This window comes from Staurois parvus, unplaced genomic scaffold (assembly GCF_062004578.1).
Source record: "Staurois parvus isolate SC_StPar_1 unplaced genomic scaffold, SC_StPar_1.0 ptg000568l, whole genome shotgun sequence".
NCBI lineage: Eukaryota > Metazoa > Chordata > Amphibia > Anura > Ranidae > Staurois > Staurois parvus.
Genome location: NW_028318364.1, coordinates 134,003 through 158,801, shown reverse-complemented (window position 1 = coordinate 158,801; position 24,799 = coordinate 134,003). Strand labels below are relative to the sequence as shown.

General features: G+C 39.9%; 1 protein-coding gene across 11 annotated transcripts in view; it reads left to right on the top strand.

Annotated features, from left to right (window-relative positions):
- Window positions 1–24,799, top strand: part of SMOC1 (SPARC related modular calcium binding 1) — a 316,356-nt gene that overhangs the window by 168,970 nt on the left and 122,587 nt on the right. For 7 of the 11 annotated variants that reach the window (XM_089691648.1, XM_089691650.1, XM_089691647.1 and 4 more), the window contains exon 4: window positions 22,586–22,703. In XM_089691648.1, the coding sequence (XP_089547774.1) occupies window positions 22,586–22,703 (118 nt within the window). The remainder of the gene's footprint in view (window positions 1–22,585; window positions 22,704–24,799) is intronic. The other 4 variants (XM_089691649.1, XM_089691653.1, XM_089691657.1 and 1 more) reach the window with 1 other exon arrangement.

The window sequence follows — 24,799 nt, the reverse complement described above, 5'->3', positions numbered from 1 at the left end:
GTCAATAATATCCATGCCCACTGCCCTGCAACCACTCCCCCTCCTACCCAAAGTCATACATATTCTAATTCTCATCACAGTGTACTGTGCAGGATTTTGGGACTGTGGATAGAGATTGATAGCCTGTACCTGCCTACCTGTCATGATAAAGAAATAAAAATGTCTGCACCCAACACAGTGAACATCATGTCTACGGAAATGGCCTAGGGAGTGATATGGATACTAACCAGTGGTTTGTTAATATGTTATTTGTTATGTGAAATGCATCTCATGTCAATACCTTTTTATATTGTGCATCCGCATACTAGTATAGTCTTCTTATGACAGGATTTTCCTTCAGTCCCTCCACCTCTTAGTTCATTCTGTCCATAGTCCACAAGGTGTAATACTTGGAATCTGCCCCGGCTGAAACTTTCTTATTATTCAACATTCCAAGAGTTCTGTTCATGCTGAAAAGAGAATTCCAAGATACTTGGAAGCAGGCTTTCTGTAAACACATCAGAGGCCCGTAAGCATATTCTCCTGGAGTTTCTTCAGCTAAACCGAATTGTAATGTATCAAGTGATTACCACAGTTTATTTTATGCTCTGCTAGTACTCATTGCTTCGTTACCCAAAACAATAACCACATAATGCCCTTCTGTTATGATAGTGAGTTTTTTGTTGGCAGTCAAGGGAATTATTGTGTAATATTATAATATGGGACTCAACACCCATAAAAGGAGTAAAAATGTCAGGCAATCGAAATTTCCCTGGTGTACTCATGCATTAAGCAGATTGCTTAGCAAAAAAATGGACCAGATCAGCAGTTCTTAGTAGGCGAGATGGAGAGTTTCCATTTTACGTCTTCTCGTGGACAGTGGTAAACCAGTGCTGTGAGTAGCCCTATGTGGTGAGATCACCTGACTCAAAGGGGTAGGTATACTAAGGGTTCACTTTGCAAAATTATTTCCAGAGCTTAGTGCAGTGTTTCTCAACCTTTTTTTCAGTCAAGTCACCCTTTAAAATTAGGGACAGTCCTGAGGCACCCTTTAAAATTATGGACAGTCCTGAGGCACCCTTTAAAATTATGGACAATCCTAAGGCACCCTTTAAAATTATGGACAGTCTTGAGGCACCCCATTCTACAATGTGAAAAACTATTCTATTAGTTTTCTATAATGCAGCAACATCCACAGAAGTAGGGCACCCAACATTAAAGGTGATCTATTCTTCCAAAGCATTATACTTTTGCACACTGGTACTGACTAGTATTCCATGGTTTCTCTTCTTCCTCAGTTTTTCTAAATCACTGAGTTGATTGACCCCAGCACTAATAAAGAGCGGCTGGGGAGGGTCAAACAAGGATGCTGTGCAGGCAGCTAACATACTCCTTTTCAAATGATGTCATTGGTTGTCAGGATGCCAGCGGCTCGAAGGTCATAATGGTGCACAATGAAAACCTGTGGCTTTGTGTAACTAAAAAATAGGCTTGTTCCACCCGCTGGCTTGTATACAAGTTTTGGGCAATTTTTAGACATTTTGCCAAGGCACCCCTGAAGAACCCTCAAGGCATTTGCCTGGGCACCCTGGTTGAGAAAGACTGGCCTAGTGAATGAGCAAAGTTCTGAGGTTTGTAATCCAATCAGCATGCAAAAAATACTGTTTTTTTTTAGTTTTCCTTGCATGTGATTAGGTATTCTTTTCAAAGTGAAATTTCACCATGTTTACTAACCTTTGGTGTAAATTTCCATCAAAAATCACATAGTAAAACATTACTGTATCAAACCATTTCACATACATTTTGTCCCTAGTGCTTTGTCCTGTGCCCTGCCTGCATTTTTACTGTTCTTCTGCCTTGAAACTGAGAAATGTCCATGGCGTCCAAAAAACGTCCCTTTAGGTCAAAAGCGGTTTTAGAACAGCGATTAGTAAATTTGAACTACTTGCAGAATTGAGTGATAATGATTCGTGGGGAAATTCGGCATCAGACACTGAAAACGATTTTGCGACTTTACTCAGTGATGTGCAAACTTGGCGCTATATTTCAAATTTCAGTGTTTTTGGTTTGATTATATTATTGAATTAAATTTATTATTATAATATTTTTTGATTATTTATTAAATTATAATTTATGATTTCGTGTTTCAAATTTTAACATACCCAGAATGTTTACTAGACTCTTGTTCAGACAGATTTCAGTGAGTTATTCCTAAGAATTACAGGTCTACAATAAAAAAAACTACATATTTCCATGCAAAATGTACTGCTTTGAGCACAGAAATACTGACATAATCAGACCGCTAGGGAGTTTAAAAGAATACCAGGTTATCCTACCATGAAGTCTTTGTTCAGGTACTTCTTGCTGGGCTGACACTTGTCTTCCAATTGTGCATCCTGTCACCCTATCACATGAGCCTGTAGTGGAGACCACCAGTGACTGGAACATCGCACATTGCTCAGGCACTGTCAAACGCTGCAACTTTCAGGAATCAAAGGCATGCGGCTCATGCTGGAGAAAGTGCATAGAAGTAGAAAATGACTGAAAGAGGGTGGAGGAGATCAGCAGCACTGAGGGTGAAATCAATATTTTATGGGCAAAAAATATGACACTTGTTTATGTCACACAGTAATATCCAGTTAGTTTGTATCTACATTAACTTCATACTAAGTGAACATTCACAAACTGACTGCAAATACTAACAATTATTAAAATATAACTAAAGGAATTTTTTTTTTGTTTTGGACAGAATGGAGATGGATTAGAACACCTGTTAGTTTTTTTATTGCTGTCCATGTTCCTGTTATAGAGATTCACCCTCTCTATTTGTCCTGTTTACCATTGATATCATAAGTGAAAGTAAAAGAAACCCTAAATTTAGAGGGGAAATGTTCCAATGGGGGCACTAGATCTGGTGACCTGGGGGTTCCCAAGAAATTCTCTTAATTGACAGATATTTTCTTACTTCCTGTTTGGCTATGCAGTTCCGGGACAAACTAATCTGGAGCCCAGGGCAAACATGCCAAATTGCACCCTCCCAAGATGTATGAGCATTATGTGTCAGCAAAAATCCCCCCCCCCCAAAAAAAAAAAAAATAATAAATTGAGCACTAATCTACATGCTTACCCCCAAGCATAAATTACCCCTCCTCCCAGTACAAATCTGTCCCCTACTGAAATCCACCCTGCCCAGCACAAATGATTGCCCCCCCCAATTACCCCAGGCCAAATACTCTCTCTTCCCATATACCCAGCACGAATCTCCAAAATAAAATCAAAATAATTTCCCCCTCCTTGCACAAATCAAATTTCCCATCTGAGCATAAATCCCCCCACCACACACATTCCTACTAGTACAATTTCCCCCATGAAAAGATGTACCCTCGTAGAACAAATTCCGTCATCCCTCTACCATATCACGTTTTCTAGCACAAACTCCCCAGATACCCCTTCCTAGCACAAATTCTCTTCCCCACTTCCAACACAGATTTCCCAAATCACCGTCCCTAGCACACCTCCCCAAATGTCCCCTCCTAGAAAACGTTTTACCTCCTGCCCCCAAATTCCCCCTCCCAACACAAATCCGCTCCCCCCAAACTACTGATGGTGCCCCCCCACCTCACATGATACCACAGTGCCTAGGACAGCTGTCCCTCCTGCCCACCCCTTGTCCCAGCCCTGTGGCTATGGGACAGAATGTGAAGGTAAATCTCCCTAGTGGGATACAAATGGCAAAAAAATAAACTGACAGATTATAACTCTCCCTTACTCTATCCAAAATGATTAAAACATTTTTAGTCAATCGGTAATAATTAATAAATAGTCCTCATGCACACTGGACGTTTTTACAGCTGCTGTTTTTTGGCTTTTGACAGTTTTTTTCTACAGCTAGTAAACCCCTCAGCATATTATCGTATGTGTCCATGCACAAATAGACTGTAATCAACATTTTGTGACAGGGACAAAATAAAAGCCAGGACCAGTGGGTTTCTAGAGGAGTTTTTTAGCTGTAAAAACTCTCTAATGCTGAAAAATATGGTAAAACTCAGCAAACCGGTGTTTTTGGATGTTATTTTGACCGAAAAACCCCTTTTCTTTGGTAAAAAAATGTTAAAACCGCAAACGTGGAAATATTTGGGAAAACCGTGGCTAAACACTAATGCAAAAACGCAAAAAAACTCACGTTTTTAACGTGACTTTACACAGCTAAGGTTACCATTGTTATCAAAACACCCCGTGTGGCATGGAGCCTAAACAGTTAATACACAAATCAATTAATAGTTCAAATAAAGTGAAATTAACCATTTACCCTTACTACTGATCTAACGTAAAGCTGGGCTGAGTGTATTGTTAATGTAATTCAAGTTAAACAGTTCAGCATAGGACTGCGGCACGTCACTGTGAGACATCTGCAGCAGGATTTGGAAACGTTCATTATGATTTGCTGTCCAGGGCGATCAGGCAATCATAAATCACACAGATGGTAACTGATCTACACCCCAGGACCTGAGACTGCTAGCAGGAGTCCAATTCTGGACCTTAACTCTGGAACACACAGAACCAAAGAAAAAAAATCACTTTTATTTCCTTTCCACATTAGTTGGAAGAATATCACCATACACATTGTGGTTGCATACATTTTTGGCAAAGTTTTTTAACTGAATGACAGCCTTTTCTGCCCAATTTCTAAAACCCAAGAAAGCATCATTTGTTTTCCCTTAATACTATTTTTATGTTCCTCTCTTGAAGAGACTGAATACTCAGTGAAACTATGTTTAAAAATAGTTTTTTCATTCGTTTTTACCAGTTTTGCCTCAACCCACCTTTGTGTAAATGCAGTCAGTATTGTTATTAAGGAACTGTCACATGACAATGGTTTGCTATTGCATTGGGACTTTAGATACACCTCTTGTCCCATTCATGATTATATGATCTATCACAGGAACTGGGGTGTTACCAGTAATGCTATCATGATGGAATATTCACATTTCATATGACCACCCCTGGTTTGGTATCGTAGGCTTTCTTTTACTGCTTTGGTAAAATAGATACACATAAGAAAACATGGGGTTTCTCATGCACCATGTTAATTAGCATGGTCTTTCGTCTGGTTTAGTCAAACATGTTGATGTTGGAGAGAGCTTTATATAAGATATACCCCTGTCAGGCTACTTGTACATTCATTTTCCTAGACCCTTTCAGCATGTGTAACCCATCACGTACCATTCAACACCACAGGATTAAAACCACAGAAAGAGACTTTTGGAAAGACTTGGTTTTCACCCAGACGGAGGAGTGTTCGTGATATATGGAGAACCGTACAGTGCTGTTTACATAAGGGAACATTAGAGCAGCAAATCTTGCTGAGCTGGTGACAAAGCGAATATTTTGTGTCCAGTTTAGGGATCTCTTAAAAAAGCAAACTGGTATTTCTGAGCAGAAGATATTGATATTTATATGCCTCCAAGGAACATCTAAGAATATTCAGACATAACTAGAATTTTGCAGGGAAAGTTACAGAGGCTGTTAAGGTGGTAATTTATGCTTATGGTGATACTTATGTCATTAATAAAAAAAATTATTTAGTTTTTGTAGATCTAAAACAAGCAAAAACACTATAGGCTAGACCACAGTAGAAATAAATCAAGCATAAGCACTATAAGCTAGACCACAGTGGAAATAAAACAAGCAATGTTGGCTAGACCACAGCATGGGCTTTAGATGAAAAGTATAAGTAAACATTGGAATGCCCCTTTAAATGGCACATAACCTCCTATTTTTATTGCTGTGTTTGGTCTGATAAAAACAAAAAAGTGATTCAACAGATTTTAACATTGCTTGCTATAAGGGTCATCTGGAGGTTAGGTAGAGTGAAATAGCACATTCAGACATCAGAAAGAAGCTGAATATTCTCTTTACTACGTAGAAAAGGGAATCTGTGCCTACTCGTCTGATACATTCATCCCTGGTAGCTATGGGTCAAGGATAGTTACTACTATCTCTCTAATGTAATCCTTAGAATACAGTTGAGGACCATGTGAACCATTATTGCTAATATCATGTTTAGCACCCTCCTAGATAGGTGCTAGGTGTAGATAGATTTAGTTTTGTATTTTGATAGGTAAATTTAGTTGTCACACTGTGGACAGTGTGGTGGTAGTCTACTAGTTAGGTCTGCTCAGTATGTTCAGCTGCTGCCAGGCTGATAGCTCCCTCTGCATCCAGAAAGCTTAAGAAGCTTCTGGATAATAGGTGTGGAGCTATGCAGATGGCAACATGAATATTGATACAGCTCAGCCCTATCCCAGAGAGAGAGGTTCTGATGGCATGCTGGGTAACTGTATATATTTAGTGAGCACACGGAGTTCTGGGTCTTTCCTGTATAGGATTGTTCCAGGCTGGAAAGGGCATACTGCTGGATCTGCTGCCTATAGGACTCAGGTGGTTGACCTGAGGGTCTGAATGCTGAGACCCGGGTTCTGCTAAAGCTGACTGAGGGATCTTCTACTGAAGATCTGGTCTGGTATCATATAGGAAGGCAACCTATTTTTCATGGTCCTTGTGAGTACAGACACCACTAAAGGATCTTAGAGACTGTGTGGTACTTAAGCCTCTCTGGTACTAGGGAGTCAACTGTGGGTCTAGCTAAAGGGGACATCGGCTGTTTTTTTCCACTTAATCTCCTAACTAAAGGGACTCTGCTCTAGTTTGCTGCTACTACTACTACTGCTGTCTTAAAGCTGAAGTTTACTGTTTGTTTCAAGCACAGACTTCATCATCACTAACCGAAAGAGTACCTAAAGTCCTGAACTGTGCATAGTTCCTATTTTTGGAGTATCCCACTTATTTTCTCAACCCTATCCAAGTTCTCTAAAAATAAAAACAAAACCCTTAGACTGGTAGTTGAAGAAATTGAACCCTTAGACTGGTAGTTGAAGTGTGAATGAGCCTATGTGGCTGGCTGCGGGGCAAAGCTTTTGGGGAAGACCCAGACAGTATTCCTTCAGCTGCTACGGGAGTAGCACTACACATACATAAGCAACATTGGGGATATGGACTTTAGGAAAGCACATTAAAGAACTATTTTTTTTCCATAATGTTTATTAGAAACAAGAAAACAATACAAGTCAAAAGTACTGCATAAAGGGGATATCATATAGATCACAGTGGTCAAGGCATGTAGAAAGGCACAAGCTTTTAGGCTGTACAATTAGTCTGAAACACTCAATCAATATATAATGTGGAGAGAGGATGTAGACTGCAAGAAATTACATCCAGACTAGAGGAAGAGCAAATCCAAACCAAGATTTGGGTGTAGGGCTCTGTGTAAGGGCATGGATGTCTATCTGATCTGAAAGCCTAGTAAAATATCCTGGATTCATATGAGGATCAATGGGAGATGAAGCTTGGCAGAAAACCAGGTAAGTCTGCATAGGAGGGGAATGCAGATCAGAATTTCTAGAAACGTTATGTCAAGCCAAGGGGTACATATTATCTTTTCAGGAATGATATGTGTGCCTGGCAATATGAAACTGAGGAAACTTTAAAAAAAAGTGTATATGGTAGGAAGTTAACGATGGTGTGACTTGTAGGGCAAGAAAAAGAAGAAGAATAGGGAAATAGCAAAGAGAGGGAGATGGGGGAAAGGCTCACCAACAGGAGGCAAGTAAGGAAGGGGTAGGGGGAGAAAGAGGGGGCAAAAGTAGGGGAGGGGTGAGAGAGCAGGGGAGGGGGATAAGGAGAGGAAGAGGGAAGGGCGGGGATACAGAGAGAAGGAGGAGACACAAAAAGAAAAAAAAAAGCGAAGGGGGGGGAAGAAGTAGAACCCCTGGGGGGGGGGGGGTACACAGGGCCTAGGGAACAACTCAAGTGGGTCAAGACTGGGATCCAGTCATCAGGGGCCTGGTGATAAGGCAAATCGCAATTCCTCTGAGAATGAAGAGAAGGGCATGCAAATCCAAGGGGGAAGGTCGGGTAGAACATGCACTCAAGCAAGTGACAACGGGCTTCAGGAGTGGTGGCTGTAAGGGAGGGGGGCCCATGATGGAGCAATACTCAGGAGTCATTTGGAAGTGGATCCAACAGGCCCAAGTGTGTGAGAATTTGGTCAGGTTATCGCGTGAAAAGAACTATTATTTACTTGTGTAGCTGATATCTTTGCTCAGAAGTTGTTAAGCAGATATAGTTCCCTGTAGCAACTAGTCTAAAAATATCTCTATTTCTTCCATTAAAATAGAAGAATGTATCTGTAAATATATGTTCATCTCATGAAAAATTAGTTTAAGGTAAACATTTAAATAACAGCTAAAAATATGCTCACTGAAAATATGTTGTAAGCTTGGATAGGAAAGCTTTTATTACCTAGCAGAGCTCCATAGCCTCTTTGGTGGTGTCTAATTCCTTATAATACAACATAAGTGAGGGGTGCAAGGGAACTTTAGCAAAGAATATATGTGATATGAGTGGAGGGAGGTATGATGTTACTGTGGGCAAGGCCTAAATGGCAAGATTCATTATTGTGCAGACGTGGAGAATAATATAATTTAAATAAAATGTGTCGTATAGTGAAACCTTAGAAGACAGAACTCTGTTAACATAAATTATAAAAAGAGTAAATTGAAGTAGTATAAAACCCTCAACATTTTTTAGCATAACACATTGATCACAATTGAGCAAACGTTTGTCAGTAAGCTATTAGTTAAAATTCTTACCCCAGCATTTGTAATGTTCAGCTTTCCGTGCTGCTGGTTCCTGATCTCTCAGTGCTGTTTTCCTGAAATTCTGGTCTTCACAGGAAAGAATTATTAATGGACAGTGTAATCTCCAGACAGTCTGGTAGTTGAGAGAAGGGAGGATCAGAGTGCCTTGCCATCCTTGGTGTGTTTCAATTAATGTATGCAGTGTCGGGAGACACAGGTCTAGTCCCTGCATGCAAGGGTTGTTCTATAGGACGCTGCACAAGAAAAGAGCCCCCCTGATGCAGGAAACCTAGTCATGGCACTGGCTAAAACAGAAACATAGGCAAGAATTGCATGGTAAACGGCATACTCAGTAAATAAATAAATCAGCTGTGAAAATGTTTGAAAAAACTGAGGGTTTAAGCACTTTTCCCAGAGTATAAATTCCCCTGTTGTTTTAGCAAGAAACGCAAAAAAAAAGTTGAAGGCTTGTATATCTTTAAGTCCACTGGGACTGCCGGGATTCCATCTAATTAGATTTAGCACTGATGAAATACTGCTGTCTTAAGCCTAAAATCATTGCCACACTGAATGTAGGGAGTCTGTGTTAAAACAAGACATACTTTGGCAGTTTCCTTGTTTCATAAAATATGTCTTTATCATCTAGCTTTCTTCAGAGCAGGTCCCTTCGGAAGAATTATTGCAGAAGACAATTTTATTACTTGATCTGTAATTAATTCATAAGGAATTTGTGATAAGGGCCCTTCTGGTTATCCTTTGCCAAATATTTGCAGCATATTCCCTTTATCTTGGCATAAGCTGTGAGCAATGTTCACATTCTGACATCTACACCTTTAATCTGAATATTTCTGTATAGTCTAGCTGTTCTAGCTGCATAAACCTGTCTGACCTTATATCTTCAAACCATAGTAACCTGGGAATCTCTAGCAGTTAAAGAACCATAAGGGTAGCTTGAGAATGGATCAACTGAAGAAACATGCATATTATAGTATGTGTAATGAGGGGGCAGTAAGACTTCCTCTGTTCCAGTTATATATCTTGGGGAAATAAGTAATTTAATAAAATCTAGCTAGGTTTCTATAGGAAAGTCAGCTATTGGTGAGTGTATACCACAACCCAAGTTCATCACTGGATCTGACCCAAACTGACAAAAGGGTCATTTCAGGCCTATGGGTAATCTTAACTTAGATATTGTTGAAAATCCAAGACAACAGCTCTAACGTACTCCCTTCATTAGCGCTCTTAGTGCTTTTATTGATAAAAAATGGACTTGAATAGAATTGTGGACTCATGAGTAAAATTAAAGTGGTTGTAAAGGCTAAAGGTTTTTTTACCTTCATGCATCCTATCCATGAAAGTAAAAAAACCTTCTGTGTGCAGCAGTGGTCCCTGCCCCCTCAATACTTACCTGAGCCTCACTGTGGTCCAGCGATGTGAATGACAGCCTTGGCTGTCCAAGATCTCTACCTCCTCATTGACTGAGACAGCAAGTGGGAGGCATTGGCTCCCTCTGCTGTCAATCTCAGCCAAAGAGGGGAGAGAGGGGTGGGGCTAAGCCATGGCTCCGTGTGTGAATGGACACACGGAGCAGTGGGTGCCCCCATAGCAAGCTGCTTGCTGTGGGGCCACCCAACAGGAGGAAGGGGCCAGGAGAGCCTGCAGGGGACCTGAGAAAAGGAGGATCCAGGCTGCTCTGTGCAAAACCACTGCGCACAGTAGGTAAGTATAGAAATGTTTGTTTTCCAAAGAAATAAAATTAACCTTTAGAATCACTTTAATGCTTTTTGATAGTTGAACTAGTGGCTACTGAGGGTTATAGATGCCCTATAATCACTATCTACAAAAGTCTGACCATTAAGGATAGATAGAGGTTTGGTTTGAACCCAGGTTCAGGCCAAACCTGGAAGGAAGCTCTCACTCACACTCACTCATGACCAATCAGCTGCAGCAATGGCATTTCCTGCCCCATAACTGAAGCCCCCTGAATTATTGATAAGGCTAATGTTGATTGGGCAGCAATGGACAGGAGTGATAGTTTCCTTCTGGGTTAGGTCCAAACCCACGTTTTGATAAAACCCGTGCTCATTCCTGTTTGACCATCAACAAGGAATTTATGGTGACCTTTTTTCACATTCCAAATCCCTTGGTGTGGAACTCTTGTTCTTTCTATACCTATTGGGTTCTTTTTTAAACATCTGAATGTTCTAGAGGTACCTAACCAAAGCCATTGCACTCTACATAACCGACAAGACCTTACTCGTATTATGTAGAATTAACCTGTGATTAAGTGTCTCTCACCTGCAAGGAGAAAGATGGGCCTATATAAATGCATTATGTAGGCCATGGGAATTTCAAATTGATGGCTGTAACAATGCTCAGCATTTCTACTTTAAGGCAATCTTATCAAGGGCTGTGTTTTTTATATGTCACTTATGGATCAATATCTTGGGGGGGGGGGGGGGGGGTAGTACAGAACCTTAAAATGTGCACATTTTCCTTTATTTTGTTTAGAGGGGTGTTAAGAGGAGTCAGAAAGCTGTTTAGCATTTGAGATACATATTTCTCTTTTTCTGTTTAATGTTCTGTATAGTTACAACGTAGGTTTGTATATAAAACAGACCTCACGCTGCCACCAAAAATGCATTCACCAGTGGTTTTTACGAACATATGATGCAAGGGTGGAGCGTTAAAAAGGAGCCAACATTCAGGTGTTCTAAAGGGTACATAATATCTTAATACAGCCCTGACCTCAAGAACATCATATGTGAATGATGTGTTATAAGTATCGGGAATGTGTAATCAGCCCATCTTTTTGTTTGTGTAAATGGGCCTTGAGGCTGGCCAGCACAATTGTTCCACAATACAGATAAATCCACAGTATCCTCTGAATGTGTGTGGGATAAAATATAATTTTTGGAGGCTGGTATTAACATTGCAGGGGAATCTGGGAAGTTATGGTGGTCTCAGTTATCAAAGGAGGGTTAGATGTGAAGGCATGATCAGTTATGATACAGTTATGGTTTTCTTATTAAACAGGAGTATACAGTATATTTTCCATTGTAAATTATGCTCTTCATTAAATGGTAACACATAAAGTTAAGAAAATTAGGAATGTTTTGAAGCAGTTGGTCACATTTAAAGTGAACCTGTACTTTTCCCATACAAAGTAACAGATTCACTTACCTTCTACTTAGTCCTCTGCTGTCCTAATCTGCTACCAGAGAACCCTGAAGCCCAGGCTAAATTTACATTTTATTGAATCCTATATAGCATGTGCACACTCCCCCAACTTCTTTGTGCCTAATGCCTACCCATTTAGGCACCAAATACTTCACTGAATGCAAGGGAGTTCCGGTGTTATTGCATATCTGGAAGAATTGGGTATCTCTTTGGGTTCCAGTGGCATATTAAGAGTGAAGGTGGAGGTAAGTAAATTCTCTCACAAGTTCTTACAGTAAAGCAAACCTGTAACTTTGCTCAGTACAACAGTTAACATCCACTAAAAAACTAGGGACATTTCTAAGAACTAAGCTTACTATGGACAAGTATTATGTTTCCCTAGAAATCAGAATAGCTGGTAACTGATGGTCATGGTGGCAGAAGGAATGATTTTGCCAACGTTCAGATACTTTAATGCCAAACAGTCAGATTATCTGGCTAGGCTGATTATGCCTTCTTCAGAAAAACTTAACATTTTAAAACAAATGGCATGATTTATGAACACTTTAAGGCAGGGTAAAGTAGAATTTTTAATGTACTGGATTATTAAGGATGGGCTACTCTGAAGCATTCTTAACTAGGGAGGGTCTTGTAAGATAAAGAACCAAATAATCATAGATGTTCTGCTGATCCCAAATCTCGTATAAAATATAAAATCTGTATGGACATAGCAGTTTAAAGTAAAACTTAACCTAACTTTATTTTCTTGTTAATGTCAGTCAGGGTCCCCTTTGGGGAGATTCTTTAGTGAGAATACAGAAAGTGGGGGTAAGATCTCTAAACGGAATACAGACAGAAAAATAACCATGTTTGTAGAGTAGAGTGGGAAAGGATTGCTGCTCCTAGAGAAGTTTAGTGTTTTACCTGTAGAATCAACTGTTATCCTGTGTCCATGCACATTAGGTAGTCTATAGGCATTTTTTAAGCTCATCGTTTAGGGGCAGAAATAAAAACCCTTCTGTTTTTTACAGCGTTTTTCTGGCAGAAAAAAATGCTAAATGCTCCTAAAAGCTGCTAAACACTCCTAAACGCTAGTACAAAAAAACACTTAAAATGAGTGTTCCTTTCTGTCAAGTGCATCAGCGGTTTTTTAAGCCAGTGTGCATGGAGCCTCATCATCCACTGACACTTTCCCAATAACCCACTGGCACTTTCTCCAACTTTCAAACAGAAAGCCCATACAAAGGTACAGGCAGAAAGCTGGAAGATGTGTCTGCAGGATCTTGACATTGCACCTATAATACACTGATCACGATGCGTTGCTTTGCAGGCCCTTGGGAATAAAAAAATAAATGCACATTAAATTTCTGCAAAAATATGTACTTTTTTTTTTCTGTAAAGGTGAATTTAGTCTTTAACACTACAGTTAAAACTGTCTGGTGTTCTGCTGAAATGCAGATACAGAAGAAGAAGAAAACAAAGAGATGGCCTTGGTAGTGTGCTCCTGCTTCTTCCTTGTTCATTCATAGAGAGGGGTTTTGACCGGTGTTTTTGACCAAGCTCTCATGTGTTTCATTTAGTTGTTGACATAGACTTCCAATGTCAAAGTAGTGAAATCATCCACCAGGTAGATATTTATCAGGTGTCTTTATCCCTTTTAAAAGATAGACTTGAACACATTCAGTGATTTGGGTGTGAACATTGAGGAGTAATTGATCCACAGTTAAAACAGTTACAGAGATGAGTGAGGCTTGCTTTAACTTGTTAATTTAGCTTGTTTAATATGTAAATGTGTCCGTGTACATAGCCTGGCTATGTTTCACTTTAAAGTGGACCTAATATAGAATCCTGACTTTAAGTCTGCTACTGTATTGTTCTTCCTCCTTATTCAGTTAAGCAAGGCAATTACTAAAGCCTTTTCCTCACACTTAGCTGTGCTTTAAAGGCAGACAAGACCAAGATGACAGAACCTGTGCCAGCTGACAGGTAAATGTACTCAATGGTGTGGAAATGTTTTCACATGGGCAGACCCAAGTTGGAATTTTACCTTAGATCTACTTTAAAGAAGATTTTCAAGGTCACGATCAGGGTGAGGTCAGAATAGAGCAATGTTGAGGACCAACACGCTTTGTCCCGCAGTGCCCCTTTGTAGGTAACTAGTTGTCTGAGAAATTCCACACACATCATATGATTCAAGTTGACTCCAGCGTAAGTGTAGCACATATCATTACGTTACCTCACCCCAGTTCAGTAATATTGTTGCTAATCTAGAATTTAGTTATACATGTTTTTTTCACAAAGGTCAAGTTGCATTTTTAAGTTTCACAGGTGTCAGATCCGATCTTTAAAAAATGTTTCCGAATTCTTTCTTTTCTGCAGATGAATGACGTGTACATTTATTGTTACGTTATATAATCCCTGGCATAGTAAGATGGTGTACTGAATTCCCTGGAGATTCAGTGGCTACTTAAATTTCCCATAAAATAATTTCTTTGAATCCATATTTACATTATTATAAACAAGTTAAATATGAAATCATCAAATGCATTTGTGTGGCAGATAAGAAGAAGAAAATATGCAAGCCACCCTGTTAGTTTTGGCCCCCTGACATTTGATTTTGGCATTGCCTTGAGTTGACTGCCTTGCAGTGCAGCCTGTCCCAAGACAAACACTCACTGCTGGGATTGTAATTGCTTGAAGATCACATCTGATTGGAAATATTCACAACCTCAAAAAGCATCATAAAGGATCCGGAAATTCTTTGCCACCTTGGGGAGAGTGAGAGGGTTTGCTGTCAAACAAATAGAATTCAGATCCTAAGCCGAAAAAAGAATATAATCTTCACAAACACTGAACAGCCGTGCAGAGGTGTCTTCATTTCTCAGAAATTTCACAGTGATTATTTAAAAAAAAATAGAAGTTCATTTGGGGCTTTTAAAGGGGAACACTGCTGTATTTTTATTAAGTACATCTTGAGTTATTATTGTAACCTATATCTGAATGTACTTTTTGAGGTATCTCACATTTTTGCATATTTGTTGTACTCTATTTTCATGATTGTAATTTCTATGCTGATTTGTAGATTCTCTCTCTAGTGAATATTTGTATTTAAAACGCCTCTATGATTAGGCCAGCTTTGTGGGTGAAACGCACCCGTGAAGAGGTGCAAAGAGTGCAGCTGGTCTTTTCCTTTGCATTTGTCTATATAGCAGTCAGTCAACATCAATTCTCAACAACTGCTGAGATGAAACTTTTACCACGGAGAAAGTGAATTATTTTCAGTCATTTGCAAAATGACTGATTGGCAGTGAGGGAGAGGAATAGTACATGATTATTCATCAAATATGACTACGTAATGCACATAAATATAATTATTAGGTGTATGTTAAACGCAGTTTTTGAAATTGTTTGTGGAAGGAAAACAAACATGCACTGCATCTGAGTACCACAAACCAAAAATGCTATATAATTGATTTTTAATATTCAAAACAAACTCCTCCACCTATTCATGTATCCGTGCTTAATTTTGCTGAGAAATCATTTTGAAAAACACCTCCTAGCATTTTTGGCAGTGGCCATCTTGAGTAAGGGCAAATGATTCATGTAGCAGTTACTTCCTGGAATCCATCTGTTCTTAGCTCAGGCATCGGCTAAGCTGAGAACCCTCCTTCTCCTCCTGAAGACTCCTGGGATATATGACATAATTTACCTAGGCATGGAAGCCAGGAAGTAAATGAAGGAAAGCCAAAAAAAGATTAAAACAAGTAAATATGATATACTTTCCTATCTATTTACTAATGCTAGTGGCATAAGGATTAGAAATAGTCAATGGTGATTGAGAGAGTGAAGTTCTGCTTTAACTTCCCAAGCGGCATACTGTATACCTTCATCTGACTCCCCTACATATCCATTCAGCTACCAGAAGCACATCACATTGCGACACAGTTTACAACATATATAGATTCTTTCCACTATACCATGCAACAGCTTTGGGCAAATGCCCAGGACAAAGCACTGCCACAAGGGAAGAAAATGAAATAGGTATTGGATACTTCTCTTCACCTTGAATCATTACTAGTAAATGAAGGCAATTATAGATCTTAGCCAATAATTTCCCCATATTTTGGCTGTCTCCTGGATTGGCCTGGCATGCTTGTAAAGATCTGTTTAGGTATCTACCGTACAAAAAAAATATAAAGACAAACATGTAATTATGTGATTTTTGAATGCAGCTTTTAGTAGAAGGTAGACAAATACAGCAGGGACCAAGCATTGGCCTTGGCCAAATATGATATTCAGCATGTGAATGGCTAAATATTCCATTTAGGATCCCTGCTGAAGATGAGAAGTCTTGGCCAGGCCAAAAGCTAACCACATATGGAGAGGTTGGGCACATCTTGGTTCTCTGGCGATCAACAGCTATTTGCCACTTCCAGATTGGCACTATCCAAAATGGCAGTCGACACAAGAAAGCTAGTGCAGCCCTCAACCTACATATCTGTACTCAAAGATTTTTGGCAGGTGAGGTTCAAATGACCCATTTGGCCAGTAGTTTCTGCCTGTATGGGTACCTAAATGTGAGAGTGCTTTCATAGATCTGCAGGAAACATGACTGCACTACGATCATAAGAGAGACCAATCTCTTCCAATATCCTTCCTAATGTTAAAAAATTACTCTAAGATGTTTTTTGACAGCATTATTTTATTGTATATATAAGTAAAGATTTAAAATTTCAGCTTAATGCAATTTTTTGTCCGAAAATAAAATCGGCCGATTTTCGGATCGTTAGTGGGCTAATTGTTCGGCCGTTTTTCGGTATTTTGGCTTTTTTTTTTTATCGGTAAAGTTGGAAAAAAATCGATTTTAAATTTCAAATTATGGGCACTTAATCGATTTCAATTTTTTACCGATAAAAAAAATCTGCGCATGAGCAGTGACCTGCAAGAGGAAGACAAAAAGAAGAAAAAAGAAGAGGATGAAGGAGGAGGAGGATGGAGGAGGAGGATGGAGGAGGAGGAGGAGGGAGGATGGAGGAGGGAGGATGAGGAGGAGGATGGAGGATGAGGAGGAGGATGGAGGATGGAGGAGGAGGAGGATGGAGGAGGAGGATGGAGGAGGAGGATGGAGGAGGAGGATGAGGAGGATGGAGAAGGAGGATGGAGGAGGAGGAGGATGGAGGAGGAGGATGAGGAGGATGGAGGAGGAGGATGAGGAGGATGGAGAAGGAGGATGGAGGAGGAGGATGGAGGAGGAGGAGGAGGAGTTCCAGTCCGGCAAAAAGTGTCCCTGCAGAGAGCTCTGCTATTTCTTTGACAGTTGCTTGACATTTATAGCGGTTGCAACATTGTATCTATTTGTTTCTGAATAAAAACATCTGTATCCTAAATGGATACAAATACATTGTTGCAACCGCTATCAATGTCAAGGAACTGTCAAAGAAATAGCGGAGCTCTCTGCAGGGACCCTTTTTGCCTGCTGTAGACGGGATGAAAATCGGCCTTTTTTTTTTTTTTTTACCGTTGCTGGTAACGTTGGCCGCTTGAACGACCAATTTTTCGTTTTTTAAAAGAAAAATCGGCCGATTTTCAACCCGTCTATGGCCTGCATTAGCATGATATACAGCAAAAAAGTAGGAATATAACTCATGACAATGAAAAAATTAGAATAGCCAACTGTGGCCTTTTAAAATGTGTTAATATTTTACCTACCAGTATTATGTTTATGATTCTGAATCTGGTTCCATTTTGTTGGTGGGCCCTTTCTTTTTTTTTTCTTTTCTTTTATTGTTAGCCATCTTGTTTTAATATGTTTATTTCTCAATAAAAATATTGAAATATAAAATGTGTTAATATTCTGGAAGAGGGAACTACTCAGGGCTTTTGGTAGATGGCATGCTGAGAATATGCACACATTAGCCAGGAATAAGGCTGGAACTCTGCTCACACTTTCTCAACTGTTCCCTGAAAAGGAAATATGCAGATATATTAAGACTAACTACATAGGTATTTGCCCCCCTTGGTGACTGTAAATGTTCAACCTGGCACCCCTATCCTAATATTTTTTATAACAATTTTCATAAAATCAAGTGATGTATTACTATGTTATGATTGTTTAAAAGTACATTCCAGTAAAACTTAAACATTTAACATGGAAATACATAAAGATGATTTAACCTACGTGTCCAGGACTTTTTTTAATCTTCGAAGTGCCTGAGGATCCTGGTCAACTTTACTGTCTAAAGTCCTCTAGTTGCTAGTAGCTTGGCATTCTGGAAACAGGCTGAGAAGGATTTGCTCTGTCATAATGCTTCCTAAATTTTAGGGCATGGAGACCAATCAGTGAAACATGAGGTATGCTTCCCACTGCTTTCTACACATGGAAAAAAAGGGCCTGATACCTCAGCCTGTTAACATTTTATACACATGGTGGCCACCTGTGCATTTAAACAGCTGATATATTGTAAGTTGTGGGGGGGGGGGCAGGAGCCTTTAGTGGTATGGTTCTTTATGTGCCTTATGGTGGGAACCTTCCATATGTGTGGCAAGAGCTGGATATCTATAGCATAAAAAAGTGGGAATTGAATGATTGTTTTATGAGGGAACAGATGGGATGTAAGACCATTGTAACAGCACAAGGGGTAAGCCTGTGTGTACCTGCAGAAGGGTAAAGTTCGGGTAAGTAAATGATTTTGCAGAAAGGCCAAGGGGGCGTTCATACAGAGGGGCCCCACTGCTGCCCTTATATATCCACCCATGGATTTTACTTTGAATGAGGGTATCTCAAACCTGATTTGCGATCAGGCAAGTTGTTGCTTATTCCAGGTATTAATATTTCCAAAATTGACTCTACCTGCCTATATTTGTTTTTTTTATAAAATAAGAGATGAAATCAATTTTTTTGTCATCTTATGTTAGTGGATACCTTAAGATTAAAAAAAAAGTTTTTTCTGGAAACAGTATTGTGTATATGAAAATTGATCCTGAGGGGAGAAGATGGCAAATTTATCCCTGGAGGATAGCAAATAGTTAATAATCCACTGAATCTGGAATTGTTTTGTTTGAAGCTGATTCTGTCTTGTATTTTTTCATGATAATCAAGGAGCATCAAGTTTCTCTTTCTGTAACCAATTGAGGCATCCTTATTACTTGCAGGGGCATTTTGTATCAACATAGGGAATAGATTACTTCATAAAAAAAGATAAAACAGCAATGAAGACATTATTCTGGAGCCAGTCTTTTTTTATCACCAAAAGAGCAAAAGTTTTACTAAAGTAACCGAAATTATAACAACAAGAAACGCTCTATAAATCAATGTGCGCAGTGTACCTATCAGATCCATATGCATGTGACCGTCTGTAGGGCAGTCAGCTCTAGTGGCTTAAAGTGGACCTGATTCCAGAAAATTAAACTTTTGTTTTTATACAGTCAGGTCCATAAATATTGAGACATCGACACAATTCTAACATTTTTGGCTCTATACTCCACCACAATGGATCTGAAATGAAACAAACAAGATGGGCTTTAACTGCAGACTGTCAGCTTTAATTGGAGGGTATTTACATCCAAATCAGGTGAACGGTGTAGGAATTACAACAGTTTGCATATGTGCCTCCTACTTGTTAAGGGATCAAAAGTAATGGGACAATTGGCTTCTCAGCTGTTCCATGGCCAGGTGTGTGTTATTCCCTCATTATCCCAATTACAAAGAGCAGATAAAAGGTCCAGAGTTCATTTCAAGTGTGCTATTTGCATTTGGAATCTGTTGCTGTCAACTCTGAAGATGAGATCCAAAGAGCTGTCACTATCAGTGAAGCAAGCCATCATTAGGCTGAAAAAAACAAAACAAACCCATCAGAGAGATAGCAAAAACATTAGGCGTGGCCAAAACAACTGTTTGGAACATTCTTAAAAAGAAGGAACGCACCGGTGAGCTCAGCAACACCAAAAGACCCGGAAGACCACGGAAAACAACTTTGGTGGATGACCGAAGAATTCTTTCCCTGGTGAAGAAAACACCATTCACAACAGTTGGCCAGATCAAGAACACTCTCCAGGAGGTAGGTGTATGTGTGTCAAAGTCAACATTCAAGAGAAGACTTCACCAGAGTGAATACAGAGGGTTCACCACAAGATGTAAACCATTGGTGAGCCTCAAAAACAGGAAGGCCAGATTAGAGTTTGCCAAACAACATGTAAAAAAGCCTTCACAGTTCTGGAACAACATCCTATGGACAGATGAGACCAAGATCAACTTGTACCAGAGTGATGGGAAGAGAAGAGTATGGAGAAGGAAAGAAGTGGAATGTTCTGCAATGGCCAAGTCAATCACCTGACCTGAATCCGATTGAGCATGCATTTCACTTGCTGAAGACAAAACTGAAGGGAAAATGCCCCAAGAACAAGCAGGAACTGAAGACAGTTGCAGTAGAGGCCTGGCAAAGCATCACCAGGGATGAAACCCAACGTCTGGTGATGTCTATGCGTTCCAGACTTCAGGCTGTAATTGACTGCAAAGGATTTGCAACCAAGTACTAAAAAGTGAAAGTTTGATTTTTGATTAATATTCTGTCCCATTACTTTTGGTACCTTAACAAGTGGGAGGCACATATGCAAACTGTTGTAATTCCTACACCGTTCACCTGATTTGGATGTAATTACCCTCAAATTAACGCTGACAGTCTGCAGTTAAAGCAAATCTTGTTTGTTTCATTTTAAATCCATTGTGGTGGTGTATAGAGCCAAAAATGTTAGAATTGTGTCGATGTCCCAATATTTATGGACATGACTGTATGTTCACATAGAAATCACATTTGTCACTCTAATTACGTAAAGTGTCCATGATTACATGATGATACCATTTCAAATGTGGAGTTGTATTGTGTTTTCAATGGATGGAAGAGGGCATTATTAAAAAAGAAAAAAACCTACTGGCTATATCTTATTTGGGAAATTTCTCTTCATTTCCTTTCATTGAAGACATGGTACTAAGATGAAATCTCTCCAATTTGAGGGAAATCCCCTCTTAAACATTCTACAGGCCTAAATCTGCAATCCACTGCCATTTGCCATCTTTTACAATTTATCATCACTTACATTTATTTTCAGCCCAGCTTTCTCATTAGCATAAGTTGATGTCAATGTGGTAAGTAACAGATGTAATTGTCAGTGTAGCCCTAGCTATAGGAACACTTTTATTAAATGGAAATTATTGCTTTATCACTTATTCACCACAGGGACTCCACTGGATCAGTTCAGATACTTGCCGCAAATGTAACACCCTATCAATAAGACTTTAGCCCACTGAACTTAGTGTCCCTAAATGCAATAAATCCCTAAAATAATGGGGAATGAATGCTAAAGATTGAGCTCGAGTTCAGGCTCTAGGAGTATGCTTTGTAAAAAATCCCTGGGTAAAATAAAACAATTTTGCTGTAATTGTAGATTTATTTTAATGTAAAAATGGAACCTATGAATAAATTTGTCTCAATTTCTGAAGAGAGCATGGCTGCTAACATGCACACTAGTTGACCACCTAAAATAATTGTGTGTCTGTGCCACCCTAATGTTTAACAGGGGCAGCCATGCTGTGTCTGTTACTATCCCACAATTCATGGCTATGATAGGCAGATCATTTGTGGCTACAATTGTTTTCTTTTTTTACCTTTTCCACCCGTTTGACACAGACAAGGAAGCCCAAAACAGTAAGGGTCCATTCACACAAGTGGACATGCATTGTGGTATATGTTATGCATCTGTGCTGCAATGCATTATTACAACATTTTACAGGGTTTACTTTTTCCTCATCTTGTCCTTATTCTTTATATTATCTTTGTTATAGTTTCTTATTTTTAAAATATATTCCGGACGTTTGGCTTGGAGTGGCGCTGGTTCCGCTGGAGAGCACTACAGCGGCATTATACAAGGGAGGTTGTGGTTTTGTGGTTGCCTCTCCCCTTCCCCTCTCTCCACCTCTGCAAAGGCCCTTCAGTTGCTGGGTGTTTGGCTGAGCCCTGGACACCCACCACCACTCCCCTTGTTATATAGAGCTTGCCTGTCTATGATTCCCATTGCTTTGAGAAAGGAACCAGTAGGAGCTCTAAAATGCATTACCATAGCAGCCAGCCCACCCCAGACGTGACATCACATCCTGTCCTGTGTTCCACAGTGGCTCTCTTCACTTCCTGGAACATTGGATTTGTTTTTCTTCACTGACTTCAAGCTGTTGGCTGACCCAAGCAGCTGTCTCAGTGGATGGCTTCTATCCAGTGTGGCATGGCTGCAGATTAGCTCTTTAATTTTACAATTCTGTAAGTTTGCATTTGACTTTTTAATCTTAATAAAGCCCTTGATGCTGCGCTGAGCTGGCACCCCCAGCGTGTTCCATTTTCTAAGCGTTTCTCTACCTGCACAATTCATTTTACAGGCTGCCTCACTAGGTATGTGAACACCATTTTCCTTGTGCACATACAGACTGAACATCCTGAACAAGCCAAAGGACATGTCTGCAGGAGCCCACATTGAACCCATGATGTACTGAACATGGGTGCAAAGCTTTCCAGTCTCCTGCTGGAAAAAATAAGAAATTCAGTTTTTTTTCTGTAAAAGTATGTGCATTTATTATTTTATCCATAAAGGTGAACATATTATTTAGAGGGCAGTCCAATGCCCAACACAAAAGTACTATTAGAAAGTACAATACAATGTATAAATTGTAGTGTTGTAACAATGTCTCTATTCTCTCTTGCCAGGTGCAATGTCACACTTACACGGGATATTGCTGGTGCGTTACACCTGATGGTAAACCTGTCAGTGGCTCCTCTGTGCAGAACAAGACTCCTGTATGTTCAGGTATCGAAGAAAGCCTAGGTAATATCATTACATGGTTGGTAATGTTGACACGAATGAGGATATCTCTGCTACTGCTGAGATATAAATTTTTCTTCAGAATGTAATCCTCTTAAATGTACTCATAACCAGAGGTTGTTCGGGATTCTCTCAGTTACAAAATGTCTAAAAATGCAATTCTGTAATAGTTTTTTTTTATAATGTTTATTCAGTTGGATTTTTCTGTAAAGGTAGCTATTAGATGACCATAGCAGATGTTGGCGATGTACGAGGGTACCTTGACACCTGATCAAACACCCACAGCACCGAAATGGTAACACAATCATCTGTGTTGGTTGACTTTGTCACCCATTCCCTACTGTGCATGTCAGTGAACACATCTGTCTCAAAATAATAAAAAAAATACACTTGGGAATTCAAATTAAACATGTAAAAAATATAAAACAGAGGTTATCTACAATCCACACATCATAATTATTGGTAGATAAAGCGATAGAGGCAGCTAAAAATAGATCTAAGTGGCCATTTTCCATATAGAAATCATTCTTGCCCACATTTCCTGAGCCTCCTTAATGAGCTTTTAATTTGATAGGTGGCCGCTTTGACCAACTGTGAGGTAGTAAGGTGGAACCAAGCTTGACTGTACAAGAAAAGTCAAAGTTTACATATAACGTCAGCTGCCCATGTCTCAGAACTTACTGATCATTTTGACATATAGTTTTTACATACAGTAGCCCTTTGATGTTGCATTTTCCCACAAAATAGCTCAGGGTCATGACAAGTTTCTTTAAGGGCTTTTTTCATACTTGCAGCAGCCCTTGGCACCCCTCTGAAAAAAATCCACGCTGAATTGCTTTCAGAAGCATTGGACAGGTGGTGATATGTTGCCTCGTCATGTGCCTAAAGATGGCCATATACAAATGAAGGTGGTCAGTTATGTTATGCAGGCACAACCCAAAGACCTTGAGGGATCCCTACCAGTTGGCCCTTTTTGTTTGCAGGCAGAATGGAGTGCGGCCAGAAGCCTTTTGGTACCAACTTAAATCAGGTAAAAAATAGCAATAAGATGAGGTTACCAAACTGGTCAAATTTTAACCCCAAAGGCTCATTCACCCTAGAACTTGTGTTTAACATGCGTTGTATAGATATGCCTTGAATAACTATCAACACACCCATAGTGTAGCCAGTAACATTTTTTTAATGCACTGCAACACAATACACTGGTGGGAAGAGTTTCTATAGATTTTCTGATGTCCAGGCTAGAAAATGCAGCACAATGCAAGACAACTAACCCACACAGTGGAAAACCAGTTTCATGTCATATTTGTCACGGGGTAAAAGGAAGAGATGGCATCTCTGGAGCAGAGAGTTTTACTTTTATTAATACCGTAAATATTGTTTATCAAACAGTCATTACCTTGTGAACATTAGCAAGGTCTAATGACCTAAAGCTTTCTGCCAGACTCCTCACTGTGATTGAACCATTCATTGACCCCTGGTTCACATATATGTGGCCGTGCGGGCAGCGTTTTGCACGGGCACAAGAGCCCATTCATTTGAATGGACTCCCATGCCCGTGACACGCAGGGAAAAAGTCCCTGCACTTCTTTGGAAAACGCAGCCCACGCGGGATCCTCAGTTCCTAGTACAGTTGCGTTTTCCAGTGCGGGCAGCGTGCCATTAGAAGTAATGGCACCCGCCCGTGGGTCCGCATTTCTCTGTGCGGGTGGTGCAGCTACACAGATTTTCGTGCGGATCTGCAGCGGCACCACCCGCACAGAAGTGAACCAGGGGTCACAGACTAGTAGCAGTTGTATTTGGACATCTAAAAGTGTAATCAAGCCTCAAACAATAATGCAATGTGTCACAGCTTATTATTATTATACAGTATATAGTGCTAAAAGGTTTGCTCAGCACTGTACATTGTAGTGGGGGACAGTACATGGGACAATACAGTAAAAAAACAATACACGAGGGTTCGAGGGTCCTGCTCTTTCGAGCTTACAATCTAGGAGGGAGGGGATAGTGGTACAGGAGGAAGTGGCTGTGGGGGATGGAGTGGTAGGAAGAGTGGAGGAGATCGGCTGTTAGGTGAGGGTGGGGTAGGCTTCCCCGAA